At 43.9% G+C, this 23,690-nt stretch overlaps 1 protein-coding gene and 1 long non-coding RNA gene across 3 annotated transcripts; one reads left to right on the top strand and one right to left on the bottom strand.

Annotated features, from left to right (window-relative positions):
- The first annotated feature begins 7,136 nt into the window (after nucleotides 1-7,136).
- Nucleotides 7,137-12,052, top strand: LOC139795513 (uncharacterized). 2 transcript variants are annotated; one of them, XR_011725535.1, is made up of 5 exons: nucleotides 7,137-7,234; nucleotides 8,404-8,452; nucleotides 9,130-9,644; nucleotides 10,467-10,540; nucleotides 11,957-12,052. It is a non-coding gene; the product is annotated as an uncharacterized lncRNA (long non-coding RNA). The 2 variants fall into 2 exon arrangements; XR_011725534.1 differs by having other exon boundaries at nucleotides 10,464-10,540.
- A 6,253-nt stretch (nucleotides 12,053-18,305) lies between these two features.
- LOC139794537 (dual specificity protein kinase CLK1-like) lies at nucleotides 18,306-23,431 on the bottom strand. The gene is made up of 11 exons (XM_071740265.1): nucleotides 22,196-23,431; nucleotides 21,535-21,637; nucleotides 21,052-21,118; nucleotides 20,673-20,786; nucleotides 20,371-20,537; nucleotides 20,205-20,299; nucleotides 19,991-20,120; nucleotides 19,759-19,841; nucleotides 19,075-19,166; nucleotides 18,705-18,795; nucleotides 18,306-18,611 (listed from the first exon to the last, which is right to left on the bottom strand). Exons 1-11 carry the CDS (start codon nucleotides 22,874-22,876, stop codon nucleotides 18,324-18,326), a joined length of 1,911 nt encoding a protein of 636 aa, XP_071596366.1. The 5' UTR covers nucleotides 22,877-23,431; the 3' UTR covers nucleotides 18,306-18,323.
- Nucleotides 23,432-23,690: the final 259 nt, after the last annotated feature.

The following is a 23,690-nucleotide window of genomic DNA, read 5'->3' as shown; positions in this document are numbered from 1 at the left end:
AGAGATAAAATACTATCTTGGAAATGGTCCATGAAGTTTATACTTTTTTTTAAAGGAAATTATTCAGTCTGTATTTTCCTAGGTCAATGGTAGTTGTGCCTCCCTTTTGTCACTATTTGTATGAAATACTTTATTTACCTAAAAAGCTTTAGAAATTTTGTAGCAGCTTACATCAGTTTCTGAGAAACAGAGACAATGACTCTCTTTGTTCTTCTACTGTGACTGAATAAACAAAATATTTGGGAATGCCTATTCCTTATACATACAGTCAATTAGGCACACATGGATACGTTCGTATTCTGTTAACATAAAGTTTTATAAAGGAGAATAACAGTTTTGTCCCACATGCAGTGGTGAGATCTCAACAGTGAAAAAACATGATTCAGTAGAGTAGAACTAGATGTGTTTGGTTTGAGTGCAGTTTTTTCCCCACAAAGAGTAGTAGCATTAAATTTAAGATGCTTAATTTCAAGCAAGTTTCAAGTAGACTTGAAAATGCTATTTTTCATTCTAATTCTCTTGATAGAAAAATAAAAGTAATTATAAGTAGTGCTTTCCCTGTGGCTTGAAATCTTCTGGTGAGCCCATCAGTTCTGATGGAAAAAATGCATTAAAGAACATGCTCATTTTTCTCCAGTAAAGAAGGTAAAAATAAAAGGATTCTGGGGGTTACAAACAGCATCTAATGGTGAGTAAAATAAGACACACATGGTTCCTGAAAAGGTCCACAATCCATTATGTCATTTAAGTGATAAAAATTAAAAAGTGCAGGGAATTACCATTATCATAACTGTGCAGATTGCAAAACTGAAGCACATTCTTTCAGTTTACTGTTGATAGAGTTTTAGGGAGATCTCTGCAGCCCTCAGCCCCTGAGGAAGACAGCATAAGAGCATCCTCTATTGACTCAAGTTTCTCTGCATTCATAGCACTTTCAGAGCTCTACAGAGAGGGTGATGCTCTCTTTTTCATTTTATCTGGCTTTGTCTCTTGTAACTTTCTCAGAAGCATAGAAAAAAATCATTTGAATTATACTTGTTTGGGGGGGATTTGAGAATAATGGAAATAGCTCTCATGGATGTGGCACAGAGACTGCATCCATTCATCCCCAAGGCACAATGAATGGAGGTGCAAATTGATTTTGACTACACTACCTCAAGAGCCAGGACTTCTGCAGGAACCTTACAAAATAAGACAAATCGCATTCTGTGCAGTATAGAATTATATTCTTTGTTCTTCTTTGTTCTTTAAACAAGTCTTATGTTTGTTTGCTGCATAACATTAAGACAAGTTGTATGATTACGGAACTCCCTGGGAATCCTGGCAGCTCCAGAAGGATGTCAGAGAAATCATAGTTTAATGCTGTCAGATTCACCTGTGGGTTGGTTTAGCAATGACTCCAGCAAGGTCAGCCTTCTTAATTTGTTAACTGAGTTTTGTAATGTTTCTGTCTTTGTGATTTATCTTTAATTTTAATTGTATATATTATTACGAAATTATTACTTAACCATTTGATCAAACCAGAACAGTTCTGCCATCACATACAGAAGTAAAACAGACATAAGTATTGGTACTGAACCACAGTTATGCTGCACTTTACCTAAATTCTCCTGCAGTGTTCAGCTGCTTCATATCTTCCTGACTTTGAGATTGACTACTTTTTGGATATTGAAAATATTAGCCAATTTTTTCTGAAGTTTTTGGCTGTTGCTGACAATAATTTTATACTTTGTAGCCCTTCTCTTTATCTCAGAGTTTCATGAACATCATGTAAGTACATAAATATGTATTGAATTGACTTTTATATGGAATAGACATTGCATTTATGAGCATTTTGTGCTCCCTATCAAACAGATTAAAATAACATCTGGGTTAAAATACCCAGTATTCTCCAAACTATATTATACCAGAAAACAGGGAGAAAAAATAAGTCTAGAGTAAGGTCAACCAGCTCCTAACATAGCACAACATTTTATTGGGAAGTAGATGCAATTTTCCAGCTCCTGTAAACATCCTCTTGAGCTTTTTTGCTCTACAACTAAAATTGGGTCCTTCTAATCTAGCTCTGGACTTTGTAATTTGTTCTTCATTCATAATTGGAAGCTAATTGCTATCACAGTACAAATAATAAAATCATTATACTCTAATGATAACGTTGTAAACTCCGGGAGAAGGAAGCACTTAAGAAGGAAGAGCTCCATAAGACCTCATGCTAATCAAAATTGTGGTTTATTTTAGTGCTTTTGTGGTATTGCTAATAATAATAACAAATGCAAAATTATGTACTCTGACCCAGCAGGTAATTATATTTGACCGGGTTGAATTGATTTGCTTTGTGTTCAACTGAGCTGAACTGACATACAAGTGACATCTTGTAAGTTTGTGGCACCTGTCACTCACCCCAAACAAATGACCTTTTCAGACATACAGAATTAATTTCTGTTCAAAGTGAAATGCTTCTGATACAGAAGTAAACTACCTTATTCACATTAGCTTAGGAACTGCAGAATTTTTTTTCTCAATTAGAAGGCTCAAGGAATGAATAAATAATATTTAATATATAATATATATTGATTTTTTTTAAAAAAAATGAATGGTTTAATCTTGAAGAAATCCTATCCTCATAATTGTGATTTGTAAGATACTTTTATTCTTCCTTATTTTTGATATTGAGTCCCCCAGGACTTGAAAACTCTTTCCTAAAGGGCTCTGTGATTTGTATCAGCTCACAAAAATTTAAAAATGCAGACTTCCAGCTATGATGTGTCTAAACATCCCTTCCCATCAGCTCCGGCTGGGAAACCAACACTCCCTTTAGTGGCAATCTGCTCCTCTCGTTTCCAGTCTAAGGGCAGCCAGAGTTTTCTCTTAGTTTAAGTAGGGCTATGGCAAGAGTCACTCATTTGCCAATCATTTCAGGTAACGTGATTTTATTCACCCAGGTAATTTCTATGTTACTCATTTAGTGAAAATTTTTTAAAGTTATGCTTTAAAGTTCCAGGGTGTCAGCTGCTCTAGAGGATGTCAGTCTACAAATACTTTGTGCTGTATCCTCCACTAATAAGAAAATCAGTATTTTAAGGCCCATCCTTTTGTGGTGTTCAAATTCACTCTGTTAAACTGTATACTTTTTAATCTTCTCTGGAACTAAAAGCAAGCGAAGAAGCCTTAGCAATGGATTTAGCTCTTGAAGGATGGGACTTACAGGACAATGCGTCTTGCTTCTAATGTTTAATGCTGAAAAAAATATTTACACAATATCCTTTTTACTATTGAAGTAACACAGGCAGCAAGGACAGACAGTCATGAAGCCTGGCCTCACCTACTCAGTGTCATAATCAGAAAAGGGAAGAGATGGTCCCTTTGGATTTTCTGTAGCAATGTGGTTTCCTGCTGAAACTGGAAACTGGGTGGCTTTAGTAGACATCGGTTCATTCAGCTTGTTTCATTGTGACAGTCTGAAGAAAGAACTTAATTGCGTCTGATTGTTTCCCTCTTGGTGCTGGAGCTGGTGAGTCACAGATGGTGAGTCACAATCCCTTTGCAAGGAGTGTAGCACTTAGTTATTGTCCTCCCATTTTCTGTCTTCCTCTTCTTCACACCACTTTTTCTTCTTCTTCACAGTCCACTTTGAGTAAGGAAACCCTACAGCCTGATGGAGTAATATTCTGGCACTGCAAGAGCTGCCATAGGTTTTTTTCTGTATTATGAAAAAAAATAAATCTGGAATGCGTTATGTTTCTCTGGGAGGAAGGAAGGATGTAGATCACAAAAATGTGAACTACTACTACATTGTAAAGCTTCTGCTTTACAATGTAGCTGTTCTGGGAGAGTATCACTATTCTGCCAAAATTCATCCTGTCCCAACAAGGCATTATGAACTGAGGTACCTGGTACACCCTCTCACTTCTATTTGTGACTCCAGAAAAGGTGATAAAAGCTTTGTTAGCAAAGGGCAGTGCTGCCAGGTATCTGTCCATCGCTTGTTTGTTCCTGTTCCCTCACCAGAACAAGTTTTCTCCATACACTGGTAGAGAATGGCAGCCATTTCAATAGCTTTTGCATTCCTGCTCAGATTCCATCCCTTAGCCTGCAGCATGTCCCTCATGAAGCCAGAGCCAGACTGCATTTGCTGTGGTGCATCTTCCCTTAAGTGGTGTAGGCAGAGGGATGGAAACCCTGAATATGGTTTGAATTATGAGGTAGGTTCTGTCCTCTGCCACTGCTTGAAAAGCGGAGGCGACAATGCTTCCCTTTCTTCAAATGTTTTCTGCATTTTTGAGCATGATTTTAAACATCCTGCTGGTATACTTCATGAAAATATAACCCACGTGTAGTTGAAAATACAAGATTAATGTATTATTAAGAACTATGTCATATATTGACTACTCCATAAGTCTTATGTCTTCCGCTAGGCAGCTCTTGATGCTAAAAGCTATATAATTAATAACCTATTGTCATATATTATGTCAACCATCTATTTCAAGAGAGGTTGAAATGTTCTCAAGGGGGCAATCCAAATAATATTGCAAAGAAATCACCCCTCAGCCTTCCCAGTCTTTTAAATTGATATTTAATACAGAATAACTTTGGCTTATGGTTTAACCATTTCAGCGAAGGAGACCCTGGAAATGTTTCAGACAAAAATCCTTTGGGTGAGTACCACGTCATCCCAAAGTGCCATAACTGTACACCCTCACCAATATGAACAGGGGAGAGGAGGAGAGGCCCTGGGACAAGTCTTTTTATCAGCATTAGGTTTCCAAATGATGAGTGTGAACTAGATAATAATTGGGAGGAAACCCATTTAGTAGCAATTCCTAGGAAGCCAGTAATTCCTGCCTCAGTGCCCATTTAACTTAGCACTGTGGGGAGCCTGAAATATAGACAGTAAAATTCTCCTTTCATAATGGATGAATTAATTTAGCCAGCCTAGTTAATTCAAATGCAAATTATGTCTTGAAAGTGTCCATTATTTATTGCTTCATCTAAGACTGTTTATCTCTGTTTCTCTCCTTAATTTTTGAAGTGCAGCAGAGAAGTGCTGAGCTATCAAATGCTCTCTTAGACACCAGCCAATTTTAGTATGCTTTCAAATGACGTTTGATTTTTATTTTCTGGTTCAAACCTAATTTGGGGGTTGTTTATTTGTGCTGACTTGTTTGTGGTTCCCAGCTGTGGAGCATTTCCACTGCCAAGCAGTTCACTTTCAAGTGGCTGGATATGGGTAGGAGAAACATCTCACTCCAGCTGGATGACCAATGCCTGTTGCACACTGTATTTTTTTCTCAGATCGGGTTGAAAAGTGAGTGGGTGGTCCTGCTCTGTGTTTGCACTTATACTCTCACATATGTGTATGCACACATATACTGGTGTGTGTAGGAGTCCTCTTGGAAATTCTCCTCTGGGCACCCCTTCACCCAACAATAAATTTCACAACATGGGAAACTTTTGCCGCTGCATTTTGAGCAAGGATAACCACCATCTGAGATGTCCTAGCATCCTGGGAAGTTTCTAACCTTTCCTGGAGGTACAGCAATTTACTGGAGGCCCAGCAGCCCTGCGGTGCCAGGGCCAGAGTGACCCTATGCCTCTTATTCCCTCAGGCACTGTCCATACAAAACCATCCAGGCTAATATGTCAAGAAAAAATATAAGAAAATGAAGGAAAGAACAGAAGAAAAGAATAGGATGTACAATGGAAGCTGTCTTATTGTGGCATTTCGATGGCTTTGTCTATTTCTGTTGTGTACATCTCTGTACTGCTTTGGCAATACTGCACCATAATAACTGAGTGGAGGGCAGCTCTCTTTTACCAGTCACCTCCAGAGCAGAGGTTTCCATCTGTGCCATAGGAAGGTGACATCATTTGAGCAGTCAGACAATTGCTCGGAGGCAATCCACTGCAGACCTCTAAAAAAATGCTGGAGGACTCCTGCCTAAAATAGATGACAGCCAAGTAAGAAATCAGGCTGCAATAACGTAGAGAGTAGATGATTGAAGTGTTTTGTGTTTAGCAGCAAGGAAAGTCCTTTTCACACTGTGCTCATAATTTTGTTTTCCATGTAGAAGTGGGAAAAAGTTGTTTTCACCTGGCCAGGTAGGTAAAGCAGAATGGTCAGATATCTTTGCCAGGACTGCCACATTATTCCTTTTAATGGGAAGAACACTTTTTACACAGCTCTCTGTTTACCATTTTCATTCAACATTCTCCAAAATCTCTGCTTAAAATGGCTGAGGGAAACACGATGATCCATTCCCTTACATAGGTAGTGAATGATTCTTCATTCAAGATCAAATAAAACTCCCAATCTCACTGGCTTCCCTGGATGGAGATGCCAAAAACATAGGGGCTAACCTGGACCTATGCTCTGTGAGCCCTCTACAAAGAATCTGGAGAAGAGCACCTGAAATACCATTTATTTTTTTCCCATTTACATTCCTTATAGCCAAAGGACAACCTTTATTTTGAAACACCATCTTTCAACCCTGTGCACACCATCCAGCCTAAACGATGAGGATCAAGCTGTGCATGTTACATTGCTCCTCTCCGTGTCCATGTTATCCCTCGCCTGGGACATTTCCCCAGCACTGATACTGTCAAGCTGCTGTTTCTGTGCTGTTTGCAAAGGTGAGGAAACTTTTCAGTCTGAAACACACTGCTGAGAGAACAGGATGTGAAAAAGAAGGAAGATGGAGAACTTTGTTTTCTGCTCTTCAGGTACTCTGACATTTCCAAATGCCTTGGATGTTTTAGGCTCTTGGAATTTAACTGCAAAACCACCCTGGATGGTAACAGGGATTTGTTATAATTCCTAGTGTTTGTTTTCTACCCATTTCTTGGACCAGTTAATTGTGTTCCTACAATGCACATAAAAAATATCATAAATGTTCACAATATTTTTATCTATTTCAAACTTTCCTGTTTATAAAATATTTTAAAATTACTTTATTGTTCTAACAAAGCTTTTAGTCCTGTTTTAAGTTTTCTTATTTATTTTTTTTATTTAGGCTTTATACTGTGCCTTGCAGAAACACTACAGGTCCTTAAAAATTTAATGACTATAATTAATATCAGTTTAGCCCTGTATATTGTTTGTAGCAATGTATCATCTTTTGCTTTCATGTTTAGCTCAGTTGGTGGGGGACAATGCAGAGACCAGCCTACAAAAAGGAAGGCCACTGCCGTTCAACCATCTGAAAGTTCATCTGTGCATGGGGATACTTAGCAAGAGGTAACCCTGAATCATTTCCTATTCAGTGACCTTTTAGCTCAGGGCAAGGCAAAGAAGCAACTACTCTTATCCCTTTTGATTTGATCCAAGTTCACAGGTACTCTTATTCAAAAAGAAATACCTTAATTTAGGTGGAGTAGCTGCTGCAACTTAAATTTCTATGCTACCTCAAGCTGAATTAATTTTCAAATGTAGACAAGCTTTAAACACGTGGAGGCTGACTCTTAATTAGTACAGCTGACAGCACCACCACAGAGCTAGTTTATCTTAATGGCAGAAGCTAAAATTGTTTAAGCTTGCTGAGCAGTATGAGAAAATGCAAATAAGAGAGGGTCTCTTAAAGAGCTTGTGACAACCCCTGTAATTTTTTTTACTGATGTGATTTTCAGTCACAATCCTATCAGCTTCCCCTTGTTCTTGTATTTGTCAGCTGCATTCACAACTTGGCACCATACACAAATATTGGAGTGGTACAGCAGGGCCTCTCTGTGAGGATAGCAGAAGGTGACACTGTTCTTGGAAGTGATGTACAGCAATCCTGTAGTGTTTTGCACCATGTCTATGCAAGATGGTGCAGGCAGAGGAGAGCCTTGCTTTCCAAGACTCAGGCCATGCTGTGAAGCCACAAGCCATGAAGCAGAGTATCTGCAGCTGGCGTGGCCCCAGCCCTCATAAAACATTTATTTCTGAGGGATCAGTGTGTTACCTTGGAGGATTTGTGTTATGTTAACATGTAATCTCCCCTTAGCTAGAAAAAGGAGCAAAATAAGCTTGTCTTCCCCTGCAAATAGCAGTGTGGTCATTTGTTTTCCATATTAATCAGCAACCAGGAGCTGTTTTATTCAGCAACCTGAAAACCAGAGTGGCTACAGAGACCCTGGGAAGTGCAAGGTTGTGGAGCACTTGCAGCTGCAACAAAAGCAGGCATCACCCAAGCCTGGAGATTAAAAGCTGCTGGCAACTTGCTGTAGCTCAGAGACAGAGCTTTTCTATTTAATTCCTTGTCTGGATCTGGGTTGTGAATTATTTTTCGTCTGCTTGTCAGCAATAGTTGTTAGGTAAAAAAAAAGTCATCAAGATATATAGTGAGAAATATTTTTTACTTAGTTAGAAGCAGCAGATTCTTACTGACATTTCCCCACCTCCCCTCTGTTCTGTCTCACCCTTAGGACTGCTGTAAAAGCCAGCATCTAACTTCTGGAGCTGGCCCAGCTCCAGGTAATACCAGAGCCAGAAGAAAAATCTATTTTGGGGGTGAGAAGAAGGGAAATGTAGAGGAAATAAATTCAGATTGTTATTAAAAAAAGAGGGGGGAAAAGGTTGAAGGGGATAATGTTTTTTATGTTTAACAATGATTTTATTATGAGCATAATGTACAGTGACAGTATGTTATATATACAGGGAACAATACAGCACAATTTTTGGTATAAGGAAGCAAATGCAAATGTCTGCAGCTTTTCACATTTGCTTTGCCAGCCAGAACTCCTATTATTCTCTAGGAGGGATCCAATAAAAAATGTATAAATTTCTATTGTATTAGTGGCAATAGTTATTGGAGTGAGGATTCAGAAGGCTCATCCAAGGGCTGAACCTCTTCCATCTTTTAGTGAGGAGTAAATGACAAAGCTATTGCTGGTAATAGTGATGGTACATTACAAAAAAGGTAGAGATTATTTTGCAGCATGCAGCAAGTGGAAGTGGGTGTCTCAAAATCAGAGTGTGAAATATAATAAAGGAGTAGTAGGCAAAGATGCATCAGCAAGGATGGAAACAAAATATTTGAGATAGTATTTAAATGAATTTTTTAAATGGAAAAGCCTAAATAGAAGAAATAATTGTGATGTATTTACCCCTGCCCTATTGTTTGATGCTGTCAATTATAATTTTTTCTGTAGACTTATTCTGAATTTAAATGGCTGTAGCTTGGGAGGTGAAGCAGCTTGATTGAAATGAGGTAGAATAGCATCTTTCGTTCTGGATCAGAACATCTACAAAAGGATTGAAATAGAGTCTAATTGATCTCCTTTAAAAGCAAAACTTCAGCGCTTTTGGATTAAATCCCTTAAATGCACATCAGCCCTGAGCAGGACTTTCAGATATCCACGCACTGGATAAACCATGCTACAACTGAGCGAGATGTTTCCCAGTATAAGGAGGATGCTGGGCCTGGCCAATCGTTCCTGTTTCATCCTGAGGTGTAACCCCAGATTATTTCCACAATGCACTATCTACAGCCAGCAGTCCAGCCTGCAGGAAGAAGAAAAGGATTTGTTTCTCAGCAGAAAGGCAGCACGGCAGTCCTTGGATTTATCCCCCAGAGCCGGCACTTGGGAGAGGTGGCCATTGAAGAGCAATTACAGCACATGGGGACTGAGTGGTGACTGCTCAATAGCATTAGTGATTCACAGAGGTGAGCAGGAGGGATGTGGGCATATTCTTCCTTTCTACAAAATGTTTCTCGTGTGAGTGCCTGCCTTTCAAAACCTTTCGATTCACGACTGTGTTCATAAAGCCATTTCTTCAGAGCATAGCTTCTCTGCACTTTGCAGGGTGGTCCAGGTCGGGCATCTAAAACTGAGAGCTTGCAGAGTCCTCAGCATCTTTTAAAGCCTTCGCCTTCGTGTAGCAAACTCTAAGGTGAGGGAACCCCTCTAACCAAGCCCAGGTCCCCTGAGCAGTGACCCAGCTGCCTCCTCTCACCACAGTTACCCCTCAGGGGGGCCACGTCCTCAGCCTGGGTTCTCACCGGTTCTTTGAGGTATTTTGTCCTGCTGTCCACCCCAGGGTAACAGAGCTGAGAGTGAGGGGGAAGGGGGAGCCATCATGCCAGGGGGGTTGAGTAGGCTTTGCTGTGGAGAGCCACAGGCCTGACAGAATATGGCCACCCCCTCCTTCCCTCACATCGCCTCATATTACCTCACTTCAGAGCTGTCACTGCTTTTTCTAGATCAGATCCACACACACTAAAGCAGCAGGTTTTGCTATTTTTGAGTGGTGTGGCTTCTCCTAGCATTTAGTAAGTAAGAAATCCTAGGTGATGGCACCTGCTTTTATTGAGGCATTTGGTGTGGCAGACTTGGTGGGGGTAATCAGCATTATTGCCTCTCTCCTGCTTTCCCAGCGTGTTTATAGAGCTGAGGTGCACAATGAAAACTTCCTGAACAGCCTAACTACAGGCCTTAACCATGCCTCTGAATATGTTGTGGTTTTTGTTTTGTTTTTTTCTTAGCAGGGTCCTTGATCTGCAGGAGAGGAAGTTCAAAGCACCAACTGAACAACCCCTCTAACCTCAGCATGGACACTGTAGTAAGAACACCACATTTTCCTTCCTGGTCACATATCCTTCATGAAGTGTAAATAAATACTAGGCTATAAAGCATGAGCTTTTGTGGAATACAATGTTATTTAGCAATTGAAAAACACTTACCAGGTAAAACAATGGGCAGTTCGGTCTTTTTCCTCTAGCAAAAAAATATTGCTTCTAACCCATTATTAACATATTAGAGAATGTGAAACCAGTTTACCTAATGTTTATGCTAGTTTATTTTATTGAATTATGATAAACAGATTCAGATACTAAAATCCTAAAAAATTAGATTCTATTTTACCATAGAAGATTATTGCATTTGAAAATAAAACATGGCAAACATTAAATCCAGAGCCAAAAAGAGCCTGCAGTTCAGAAAAATATTCAGATGGAAATGTCCAAATACCACCTTTCAGAACTTTGATCTGAGTTGATTTAATGTATTTCTAATGAAAATTAATTTCTATTTGCAGAACCACATTGAAACATTTTATCCTGGCTTATTTTACTGTATTGTTGCAATGACCTCAGGGAAGCATAATTCCTTTCTGCAGACTGTGGTGTTTTGCCAAACAGTTGCATGTTAGTACTACAGTGATACGAATATTTTGACTCTGTTTCACAAATCAAATATTGCAATACCGGTTTACCTAACCTGAGGAAAAATATATTTGTTTCACTTCCCAAACGAAACCCAAACGTTTTTGGAAGACATTCCAAGAATGTCTTTTCCAGCATAAATGTATGTCAGTGAACACTCCTGCCACAATTTCAAAAAGCACATTTACAGCCTCATTTGCTAGATAAAGCCAGACCTTTCCACATGTTTTTTGTGAATAAACAAACCATTAGTTAGAGCTGTAGAGCTGTAGTAGAGCTATAATGCAAAGAGCAAACCTTTCAACACTGATCTTCTACCAGCCAGTTAGAAGATGTTTGAGGGAATGTTTTGCCAGGTAAATACATTATTAATTATTTTACAATAAAATGAGTCAGGAGGATAACTAGGCAAATAAAATGTGTCAGTATTTAAGAACAGCTTTATGAGTTCTGTAGAGCGCAAGAAAAAGCCAATGGCAATTAGATTGTGGTTGCAAATGTGCTTAACAAGTGCAGTGTTTCTGATGCAGTTTTGACCCACTCCCCTATCTTCTCAGCACGTTGCACAATAATGTAAGATAAACTGGTGGCATCACCCCTAGAAACCAGCTGGCTTGACAGGCTACCTGAAAAAACACAGCTTACATGAGAATGACAGATTAAGGGGCAAATGCCTTTCTGCTTAAGGTTTTGCACTAAAAAATTTGGCCACTCAAATCTTAAATTTGTAAATTTCTCATTCCAGCTTGACATTTCAGATGTTTCATGTGTTTGTAACATGGTGATCTCAGACTGGGATTTGGCCTACTCTACAGGGATCTATTTGGTCATTGCTGAAGATGATCAAACTGAAGCATTTGGATGCCCTCAATACACCAGGGTATGAAGCCTATTCAGAAATATGGGATAGATTTCTGGAACACTGCAGACTCATATAAACATAAGAGTCATAATTTTTATCTAGAATAAGCTTCTGTAGCCTATCTTAAGTGACAATAACTGAGTCCACAGATTTATATGAGGTGATGATTAAATATTTTCACTTTTTGTTAGAAACTAAACTGAAAAATTGGGTTAATAATTCTGAATGGGTCTTTTTTCCCCCTCAGCTCCCATTCATTCATTTCTGGCTGAGAAAATGTTTCTCCCAATTAAAGGACTGCAGATAGTATCAGAACAAAATTCACTCTTTACTTATTTGCTTTACCTATGATAACCCCCCTAAAAATACTTGAAAGGGGCATCTTGCACAAATCCTATTAGCAGAAAGCCAATGTGATGAACAAGCCTGTTTTGAAAACCATGAAGAGCTATCATCCATAAGAATAATTCTGAATTATCTGTATGATTGCCTGAAGCCCAGTGTGTTCTTTGTGGACTTGTGGGTAATTGCCACAGTGAAGAACATGCATATATTAAATTAAAGGTATGATTTTAATTTTTTTTTTCTTTAACTCAAATGTATTAAATCCTATACCTGTTTCCCTTCCTGTCGGCATAGGGCTTCAGGCATCCTTGTAATGTAATAAATGATGGAGTTATACACACACACATTCTGTGGCAGGCGACAGCACAGCTTTGCATTATTATCAGGCTATTATTAATAGCACTAATGTATTCACTTGTAGAGACAGTGCATTTTTCCAAAATGGTTATTATTTTTGAATTGTGCAATCTAGCTCTTTTCTTCACACTTTAGAGACTAAAGCCATGTTTGGGAACAGCTGGCCATGGGTGTGTCACCCATAAAAACAAACATTTTATGGCTCTATTAAGTTCTTTTTTTTTCTCTGCTCTGAACTATGCTAGCACAAGACAGATTAATAACCAGGGGATTGGCAGCAAACACACTGTGCACGTGTGCAGCAGATTATACGACTGATCTTTAGGAGATGACAAATGAATTTATGCCTCAAGAGTAGCAAAATGGCCTCACAGACCTGCAGAACTTTTCATCCAGTTTCATAGAATCATGTTGTAATCAGGAAGCATGTTAAATTATATTATCTGTAATATAAGGTCATATTGAAGGAGTCTGGTGGCTTATGTGAACAAATCACTGCCCAGGTAAAAGAACTTCGGAAGGAGAGACCATAAAAGTTACCCAGACTGAGAGAAGCAGTGGAGACAGCTATGCTTTTAAATATAGAGCTGCTTATATCACAAGCCATCTGGCTGGGAATAAATAGTTTACAATTTTAAATCAGTGGTTATTTCTAGGTGATGTCTCTCTTTGTATCATGCAGTCACTATGAGGCAGAGAGCATTAATTCCCAGAATATTTATGCACAAATGTTCTGCAGAAAGTGTACTAAGGACAAGAAGGAGAGTTTTCAAAAGCAGCAGAGTGAAGCAAAGACAACTCACAATCACAGGCCTTTTCAGGAGCTTTTGAAAAGTCACAGCCAAAGGGTTTGGTTTGGTTTTGCTCTAAACACAGGCAGGAACATGGACCAGCAGGAATGTGTAAAAGCACATTATCATAGTGCACCGCAGAGATGACTGTGGTGGGTGCCTGGTTGTGGCATCAGGATGTCCTGTCCTACTGAGGAATGTAGCTTCTGGTCACCTTGTGTGACCTGAGGACAGTCCCAGGCCTCCTCCCCCTGCCACCACAGGTCTGTCTCTGAATTTGCTTCCCAGTCAGTACATTTATGTGCCTCTACGGTTATTAGTGTCCACCAGGATGGGCAGTGATATATGAAACCAGAAACAGGTATTTTGAGTAGCACACTGGAGTGTCAGACACAAGTGGTAAGCTTGGTGCTTCTGGGGGTGTGTGATTTAGAGACAGGATATTTAGTTCCTACAAGCAATGTGCCAAATGTTTCTTATAAATCCCCAGTCTAAAATTGTAAGATCTGTCGGAGTTTCCTGGGATTTATTGCAGCCTAATAGCTGTAATAAATTACTGTATTAGCTCAGAGAGAACATGCATGGGGTGATTAATTGATTTTTCTCAAAGTCATAGATAAAAATGAACAGCAGAGGAAAGGAAAGCCTTCATATTAACTCTGGGGGAGCTCCTGTATTAATTGGCATATAACCAGGTAGAGCTGCTAATAATCATGCAGCACTTTAAACCAACACACACGGCACTGCCAATACATCCTTAAGAGCTAGAGATTAAAGAATATGCAAATATTTGAAATTCTGGTTGCTGGATGAAAGTCATGTTTTCTTGTAAGCTTATCGATCGTTGGTCCTGGGTTCTGCTTATGTCAAAATGTGACAATGTGGGATTCCTTCATGTCGTAAACTGTGTCTTCCCCTATTTGCAGATCACTGGATAATATCTGTTAGAAGATAGGTTGTTTTGTTTTTTTCTGTCGTTTATCTTGATAATAGCAGTCTTCTGAACACCCAGTCTTCTTGATGGGGCATTCTGCAGAATCTTTGTGGGATCTCCTTTTACTGGATATTGTTGTCCCCTGGAGAAAGGATGTATCTCAGCTTGCCAGTGCCAGGACTGGGTCACAGAAAACCAGGCAAGTTCAAATAGGAAAGTAAGCTTAAGAAAGCAAATTGATTGTATAGCCACAAGAGACTGAGCCCTTGATTACAACCTTGGAAGCAGTTACAGATGCCACAGAAAACAACAACAACAAAACAAAAAACAAGCCTTTTAGAAACCTACAGAGACTCTAGGAACAACCTCTTGTTCTAGCTGTCACTTAGGGTTTTTCTCTTGGTTATCAAAGTCAAAGGGTTGGGTTCAACAGAATTGCCCCTCCATAGGGCTAGCTTTCTGAATATGCTGTTGTCCTGGGGTTTCCATTAGTTTAATACTCAAGGGTTTTCTCGTTGCTATTGAACGAAAATAAACTGTCAAAGCCCCTCAAGGGCTTCTCTGCTTCTTTACTCACTTAAGAGTCGCCTGCCCAACTGCATGAAAGGCAAGTGTTGTGGTGGCACTATACCCCAGAGAGGACTGAGTCAGACAATGGGACTCATTTCAAAAAGCATCTCATAGACAATTGGGCTAAAGAGCATGGTGTAGAGTGGATATACCATGTTCCCTATCATGCACCAGCATGTGAAAGAATAAAAAAACTACAATGGCTTGCTGAAAACCACCCTGAATGCAATGGGTGGTGGGACTTTCAAAAATTGTGATATGCATTTGGCAGAAGCCACTTGGCTAGTTAACACTAAGGGATCTATCAGTGGAGCCCATCCTGCTCAATCAGGCATTCTGCATACAGTGGAGAGGGATAAAATCCCTCTTGTGTGCAAACAGAATCTATTGGGAAAAACTGTTTGGATCTATCCTAGTTAAGGCAAAGACAAACCCATCCGTGGAATTGTCTCTGCTCAAGGTTCTGAACACACTTGGTGGGTTATGCAGGAGGAGCCACGTGGGAACTTAACTTCAGCCAAGAGCATTTAGTTTCACTTTGTGTAGTTTTAATTTTTATATAATAGCAATTAGATGTATGAAGTGGTTTTTTCCCTGGGATAATGCAGTGGTGTCCAAGAGTCTCAGGAAGAGCTTGCAGCATGTGACTGCATGAATCCTGAGAGACCCTGTACCATCCATCTGTCTTGCTTTGAGAAACTATCATGGTGAGGATCTGCTGCCTGGACTTAACAAAAGTCTTGTTTAAAGACAGGGCATCACCTGGTGAATGAGTATGGAGAGAAATGGAATGGAAGAAGGGGTGAATGTCATTGTTTGAAAATGAGGAACTAAAGAAGAAGGGCTTTCAGAATCTGAGAGAGGAAGAACAGAGAAGGGTCTATTCCCTCCCATTTCCTGCCCATGCTCTGTAAAGATCAGGCAGACCAGAAGCCTCTCCTCTCTTTTTCTCTCACTCATTGCTTCTCTGCTGTTTCCCTCCATTTCCTTACCACCAGATTGCCACGTGCTCTTCAGAATCCATATCAGTTAGCAGCTGGAAAGACCCATGGACCCCTCCTCCTCAGTCAGCCCTGCTGCAAGGGACCCTCAGGCACTTATCCTTACCACCATTGAGATCAGCTAGTATATATATATTTCTATATATTTGTATTTTTCAATACTTTATCTCTTATCTTATTGCCTTTAACCTCTGCAAGTAAATCTGTCTCCAGTTTTCAATTTCCAACTTTCCGTCTCCAATCTTTATTCTGCTTATATCCTGCCTTTCTGAAGAGGGAGAGAAGAAAAGAGAAAAATTCTGTCCTCCAATTTGGCGCCTTGCAGCTGAGCTGTGTGTCTGTCTGCTTGGCTGTGCTGTGTTTGAAGAAGGAGAGCAAAAGCAGGACAAAGAGGTGGGAAGAAACCTGTATGCAGGTGAGAGGAGCTGGAGCTGTGTTCTTCTGAAGCTCTCTGTCGAGGGTTTAGTTTTGAAAAGGTGTCTGACTCTACAGAAAAGGTGTCTGACTCTACAGGCCTCTCCGCACTTTGGTCTTGGCAGTTGTCTCCAGCGTGTTTGGAGACAGGCGCTCCCAGGCTGGGATTAGGTCGTACGTTGCCGCCCCTGGGAAAGACTGCTCAAGGCAGCCACTGCATGGCATCCAGAGCTCCTGGTGGTCTGGAGGTCCTCTGCTGCAGGTGAGGACTGGTTCTGCCAGGGTGGAAAGCTGGGGGTCCTGCCCTCGTGCCCTTCCATTGACAGGCGCTCAGGGGCTGCCTGCTCTGTGTCTCTCCCTGCATGCCTGCCCTCTGGTCACGGGGGTGCGGGGGTTTGGGTCCCTGGTGAGGGGGAAAAGCCCACGTTACAAAGTAGCTGAGCTGTGCCCACGTGAAAGGTGCTGCTGGGAGTGATTGGCCCCATTGGGCTTCTGCCCTCTGTCCCTCCAGGTCTTCCAGAGGTAGCTGGGGAAGCAGAGGAGAACAGTCCGGGTGCTCAATTGCTGCGTCCAGGAGTTCCTATGGAGAACAGCTGGGACAGGACCTGGGAGAAGGCGTGGCTGCTGGAGCTGAGCTTGTGATGGGACACGGTGTGCACGCTGTCCACGCCCAAAGAAAGGTGACAAGGTGTGCAAGCTGTCCCTGTCCAAAGAAAGGCACCTGGAAGAGGCCTCGCGGAGGTGAACGGAAGGCTGCGTCTGGAAATATTCCTGGAGAGACTTGCTGGGCTGCAGGTTTGTGGCGGGAGGTGAAGAGCAAGCTTGCAGAAGAGGCTTTGCCCAGGGAGTGACCTCCTGTCTGAGTAGCAACCCCCTGCCTGCCCTGCAGCCATTAGCAGGGAGAACTGCAAAGCAGTGCGCTGGGGTCAGTGATTTAGTTCTCCTGTGTCCCAGAGAAGAGCCAAGAAAGGCTGATGTGAAAAGGGAGGGTGAGAAGCTGTCACTGATAGGCATGGCAGGCATGGAGCAGTGATCAGGCCCTGTCCGGGCGTGTCTGTGCTAATGTGGAGAGCCAGAGAGAGAGCCAGCTTGAAGGTAAGAAAGGACAAGTGGTCCAAGGCACGTCAGTAGCTCCCATGTCAAGTCAGGGATTTACAGCATAAAGTGGGCAGGTGCCCAGTGGGTCGGAAGACGTGGAGCTGTGCTGTTTCTCCAGCCCCAGAGTTCTTCAGTGCAGTTGATGGCAAGGGGAGGGAGGCCAGGGAGGTGCAAAGACCCCCGAGGTCCTGCTGCTGCTGCAGCTGCTGCTCTTCTTCCTTGTCTGCTGAAAGTGGCAGAGAAAACCTGAATTATCTGGGGAGCACACAGCGAAGCTGCACACCTCTGCGTGCTTCTTGTGCTGACGTGACTTAGTCTGCCCTGTAGAAGGCACGTAAATTTAGAGCCTTGCCGGGACTGAGCAGCTCTAGTGGCTTCCTGGTAGGGAGGGGGAGCTCTTGTGGCCGTGCCAAGTTCTCGGCCTGTGACGCACAGAGTGTTTCCAGTCCCGGTAGCAGCAGGGGGTCAGAGCATTTAAATGTTCATCACCAAGCTTCAGATGTTAGAGCTGGGGTGGAGCAGTGGAGGAGCTGGAGATGTGGGGGGTGTGCAGTGATGGGGTCATTGAGGTGTTGGTGAAAGGGCACTGTATGTTCTGGGTATTGGGACTGTCGTTGTGGAGACCACTCAGCAGGAGGACAGAGCTCTGGGACATGTGTGCATGGCTCAAAGTGCCACTGTCCCCAGATCTTCATTTAGGGAGGACACGCAACCACGCTCATCAGTTTCTTTTGTGTTTCATGCCAGGAGTTGGGTGAAACATCAGTATCCAAACGCTTGTAACACAGAAGAGGGTATTTACAAACTCTTTTAATCCAACAAACGTGAAACTACCCACAAACAGAACAGAACGGAACAGAACAGAACACAACATGTAACAAAGGCCCAAATTTTCCTAGGCTTCTTTGGGGGACTGACACCCGTGTCAGCCCCCTCAGCTCTTAGAGGCGATGCCCTTTTTTCCCGTTGGAGCGGGAAGAAAAAAGGATGTTTGAGGGCTTCTTGCAGGGTAATTCGCTCGGCTGGGTCGTACTGCAGCATCTTCTCTATCAAGTCGAACAGGTGGCAGTGTTCCTCAGTGCTGCAGGTCATGTACGCCTTTGGGAAGAAAACAACGGAAGATGTTTTCCTGATTGCGTCCTTGCCCTTCAAGCTCCTCTCTTCCAAAGCCGTTTCCCTCTCTTCTCTTACCTTCAGTGGCTTACAGTGCTGTGAGGCATAGCGGCCAAAGAGGCTGTGTTGGTCCCACACCAGCCGGCCATGACAGTAGTAGTCGCCTCTCCTGAAAGAAAGAGACTTTTGTGTTTCTCCTGGAACCAAGAGTTTGCTCTTCAAGGATGCTGCTTTGTCCCTGCGCTGGAAGCTGTTTGTCAGCACCTTTGTCCAAAAGTGGGGGACTGGCCTGGGAATGTTGGCACAGGAGCAGCCGGCTTGTTCCATTGAGTAAAAGTGTGATACTGAGTATCTAATAGCATGACTTTAAAAAGATGGCACTTCAACCAGATCTGAAACCAGATTTCCGTTGAACCCTAGCAGTCCAGGTACAGAAAAGTGTCATTACCTGGTTTTCTTGATCATGTCTCTTGGCAAAGGCCCCAGGATTCTTTCCATCTTTGCCAGGTGTTCTATATCTTCATAGGCATCGAAGGAAACCTAGGTAGACATTGTTGGTTGTTAGAGGGAGTTCCCAAGAACTCGCTTACACTGACCTGACTTCCTACTTGACTGTACCCTGAAAGCAATAATCCATTCCCGACTAAGGAAAAAAGAGTGGCCATAGCTACTTGTTTCCTGGAAGAAGGTACAACCTCCTGGAAATTGTTCCCCTTGACCCAGCATTATTTTAGTTGTTGGTGCTATTTGTTTTTCTTGGCTCGTAAATGTCCAGTTTCATCGGTATATCTGAGGCTGACAGAATTTGGGTAGTTGCATGGTATTTGCTGATGCTGTCAGGCAAAGCCACATGTGTTATTAGTGCTGCTTGGAAATTGCACCCGGTGACGGGGTCACCCTTCATGCCAAGCTGCTGCCCCAGTGTTTGCTGAAAGCAGCTTGTGCAAGTCTCCTGCTGAGACAGTTCCTTTGTGCCTACAGCTTCTGTTCACCTCAAGGCGGCCTTGCAGAGACAAGCAGCTGCCTTTCTTGCGCAGACCCTTGCCCTTAGCTCCCACCTCTCCGGAGCACGATTTCCCCGAGTTGGGCAGCGTGGTACGCGCTGCGTCGCTTGGGGTTCCTCGTTGCCTACCGTAAACACTGGGAATCCGAGGTAGAACTCGAGGAGGATACAGCCTATACTCCAGACGTCGCATGGCTGTGACCATCCCAGGGCTGTGGAAAGATTCAGAAGATCCATGTTTGCACCAGGCTACAAAGAGTTGAGCAGCTCAAGCAAGAGGCGCCACAGTGCTGTAGCAGCCTTCAAGAGCACAGCAGGAAGCATCTTATGGCAAAGATGTGCCTAAGAGACGCCTCCTGACCTAGGATGATTTCTGGAGCTCGGTAGGGTCTTGTAGAGACGAGAGGGCAGTGAGGCTCGTCATCCCTTGTCGCGTTCCCAAAGTCGGCCACTTTGACGGATGGGTCTTTCGGTCTGCGCTCCACTTGTTTCTGCAAGGAACCAGTGGGATGGCTGAGCCCAGAGAAAGCCAGAGGGTGGCTGAAGGGGAGGTGGGGAAGAGGACAGCAACTTACCAGGCTGGCGTTGTACTCCTCTGTGTACTCGGAGTTGACAAGTAAAATATTATCCGGTTTTAAATCTGTGTGTGTCAACCCGTTGATGTGCAAAACTGCAAGATAACGAGGCCAGTTAGCTCGTCCCCCAGAGAAAATTTAACAAGCAACCAAGAAGCGCACTTACAGTTGACAGCCTCGCAGACCTGGTAGCCCATCCGTCTGATGTCGTCCACCCTGAAGGGCCGGAAGCCATTTGCTACAATGAAGCTGTAGGTGCTGGGCCCCAGCAGCTCAAAAACAATGCACACATGGCCCCGGTGCTCGAACCAGTCCAGCATTCGGACGCAGTGACTGCAAAAGCAGAAAACCAGAGGAACTGCCACAGGCCGTTGGATCAGGCTTCGCTCCATAGCTCTTCTGTTCCAGAAGGCAGCGTCTGGGAAAGCTTAAAGCCAAAGCACAGTGCGGTCGGTTTTGTCTACTTACTGTGTGCCGCTGGGGTCCAGTGAGTTCAAATATTGCAGCACTGAGACTTCTGCATGATATGCCCTGCGTGGGTCGACATCTTTGACGAACTTCACTGCCACATGCCTGTTGTCCCTGGAAAGGCAGGTTTTTAACAACAGGGGTGAGACCAAGGAGGACTTGAACCTAAGAATCCTCAGGAACTGTCACCACCTATCTTGTTTATAACGATGGGAACCTCATCAGAAAAGGTCTTCAGTTCTAGAGGACGTGTGTGGAGCTGTTAATGTCAGAAGGGTGCGTCTGCACACAGGCTCGACTAGAATCTGAACAGATCCCAGGGCAGCCCTCAAGAGCATCAGTCACAAAACTTGCCTGTCTTTTAACTCAAAAGACTTACTCTTGGTGATCAATGAATTCCATGACCTGCCCAAAGGCGCCTTCACCCAAAACAGTGACGAACTCATCTGGAAAGAAAAGAGCTCTCGGTCACACCATGTGTGAAGTTACTCAGCTCTCAAGGAGACAAGCCACCAACCCCAAGCGGTGTCCCAGAGCAACAGAAAGAAAAAATAGTTTCTTCTACTGGAAGAAACTGCGCCTTTTGGAATGGAAAATCCCCAGCAGCTGGAGAGATGTTACTGGACAGCTCTCATCAAGGCACATTTCCAGGGATCTCATTAGGAGTTGGCTCGTTTCCTTTATGTACTGTTTTTTGAGGGGGAAAGGGAGGCAAAAAGGAACAAGATATGTAGAGAAGAGGAGAAACAGTGCCCACCCCCAAAGAAAAATAGTCAAGAGAGAAAGAAAAGACTTGCAAAGCCCCCTCCCGTCTTAGGTTACGAAGACTTATTCTATCGGAAATGTTAAGAACAGTATATACATCTTGCACGTAGCAGATGTCCTGTCCGAGGTTCTGGGTGGCCCTCTTCCTCCTCGTGCTCCATACTTCCAGGACTGCTGCATGGAGGACTCATCCGGGTGGTCTAGGTAGTCAAGACATGCGGGTGATTTAAGGTCAGAGTTGGAAATGCAGCGGGCAGGGAGATACTGAGGCATTCAGGTTACAGGCCGATCCCCAAGGAGTGGCCAGGAGCATTTTTAGATTTAGTCCCCAGAAATTCCCATGGCTCAGAGTTTACATTCTAGGAGGAAAACACGGCACAGAGTGGATTTTTAGAGGAGATCCTCCAAGTGGCAAAGCAATGCCAAATGTCAACACAAGGGCTTTTCCCTGGAAAGGTTGGTTCACTGAATTTTACTTTTAGGATTTCACTGCTGTTCTCTCTTTTTCCTTTAACCTAGTGGTCAAATTTGAACGCAATTTTTCGTGTCTAAGCTGCATCTTGAAGTGCTGCCGAGCACTTTGGGAAGGGGGAGGAGAGGGAAAGAAGCTCCCCTCTGTAAAGAGAGGCAGCAGGGAAAGTCCCGTTTGTGGCCAGGAGGGAAGAGCTCTTTCTCAGAGCTGTGGGTGTGCTGTAAGCCCCCGTCCGTGCTGAGGTGGCCGCCTGGGCACTTGTCCCTGTCTCATCCCTCTCCCTCACCTGCACCTCCAGGGAGCCGGGGCTGGCCCCGTCCCCCTCGTCCTTGCTCAGGTAAAGAGCTTCCGGCGTCTGGAACTCCTGGAGCGAGTCCGAGTCGGTGCCCGAGAAGTCGTGTTCCGGGGGCCTGGACAAGAGCTCCAAAGTGGCCTCAGAGTCCTCATCCTGGCAGTGGCCCGCCGCCTCCTTGGTACAGCCTGCAATGCTGGCCGGGGGGCTGCCAGCACCCCCCAGGGACACGCGGGACTGGCAGGTGATGGGAATGTCCAGTCCTGCAGCCAGCAGCTCCTCTCTGAGGTGCACAGAGGCCCTGACGTTCTCCTCTGGCATGCCGGCTGACTCCAGGGTCTCCTGCTGGTGCCCCTGGCTGAGGCTTCCCCTGGAGGTGGGCTTTCTGTGGTCAGGCTGGCCCGGCTGCTGGGTCAGCACGGTGCTCAGCTCCCGTGGGGAAGCTTGAGAGACACCTGCTTCCAACACCTGGCTCACCCGAGCCCTCCTCCTTTTCCAAACTTTCCACCGTGAGCCCTTCTTCTTGGGCTCTGGCTGGCTCCCTGGTGAAACCGGCTCTGGCGCTGACCTCTGGGGCACATAGTAGTCCTCGAGGTCATCGTCGTTCTGCCGGTCCTTCCTCCGGGAACAGCAATTCCAGCATGAAGAGCGTGGTCGGCTGAGTGGCTGGCCCATGCTGCCGTCCTTCCCGCTGTCTCACGCTAGACTAGATGGTCCCTCCGATGGCCCCGATAGGTCCCTTCCAAAGCCCAGCGTGTCACAGGCCTAGGATTATGATGTAACCGCCCTGGCAGCCATTCCCCTGCCCCTCCTTTGAAGGCGTTCCGGAAGAATCATGGAATCCTAGAATGTCATGTTGGAAGGGACCTCAAGGATGGTCTGGTCCAAGCCTTTTAGGTAATACTCTAGTTTCTGTAGGATGTCTCAGCACTGTGTTGGGCTGAGACTCCAAACTGTCCAAAGGCAGGGAAGCCACCACTTCCCCTGGGAAACCATTCCAAGGTGTTGCGTGTCCTCCTGGTGAGCACTTTTCCCATTGTGTCCAGTGGGAATGTCCCCAGAAGCAACTTGTGCCCATTGCCCCTTGTCTTCTCCATGTGACTTCTTGTAAACTGGGAGTCTCCCCCTTCTCTGTAGCCACCTTTGAAATGCTGGAAGATGGTAATAAGGTCTCCCCTAAAGCTTCTCTTCTCACGGCTGAACAAGCCTAGCTTTCTCAGACTCTCCTCACGTGGCTCCAGTCCTCTGATCGCCCCTGTGGCCCTGCTCTGGCCCCTTCTGCAGCCTGTCCACTTTGTGGGAGCTTTTTGTAGAGGGGGGACCAAAACTGAAGGCGATAGTCCAGCTGTGGTCTGACAAGCACCGCGTAGAGAGGGATGATGACTTCTTTCTCTCTGCTGGTGAGGCCCTTGTTGCTGCAGCCCGGCGTCAAGAGTGCTTGCTTGCCAGGGACTTGTGAAAGAGGAGGAGGGAGTGGAGGTGATTCCAT

Source organism: Heliangelus exortis, chromosome 3 (assembly GCF_036169615.1).
Source record: "Heliangelus exortis chromosome 3, bHelExo1.hap1, whole genome shotgun sequence".
NCBI classification, from domain to species: Eukaryota; Metazoa; Chordata; class Aves; order Apodiformes; family Trochilidae; genus Heliangelus; species Heliangelus exortis.
Note: the sequence above shows the minus strand (reverse complement) of the source record. Positions and strands in the feature narration are given on the sequence as shown.

Bases quoted from the DNA above. Each gene is read 5' to 3' on its own strand.
- LOC139794537 (XM_071740265.1), bottom strand. From the start codon at position 22,876: ATGGGCCAGCCACTCAGCCGACCACGCTCTTCATGCTGGAATTGCTGT. The intron at 20,300-20,370 runs GTAAGTGCGCTT...GTTATCTTGCAG, and splicing joins GGTCTGCGAGGCTGTCAACT to TTTTGCACATCAACGGGTTG. The intron at 18,796-19,074 runs GTAATGACACTT...TCTTTCTTTCAG, and splicing joins GACATGATCAAGAAAACCAG to GAGAGGCGACTACTACTGTC.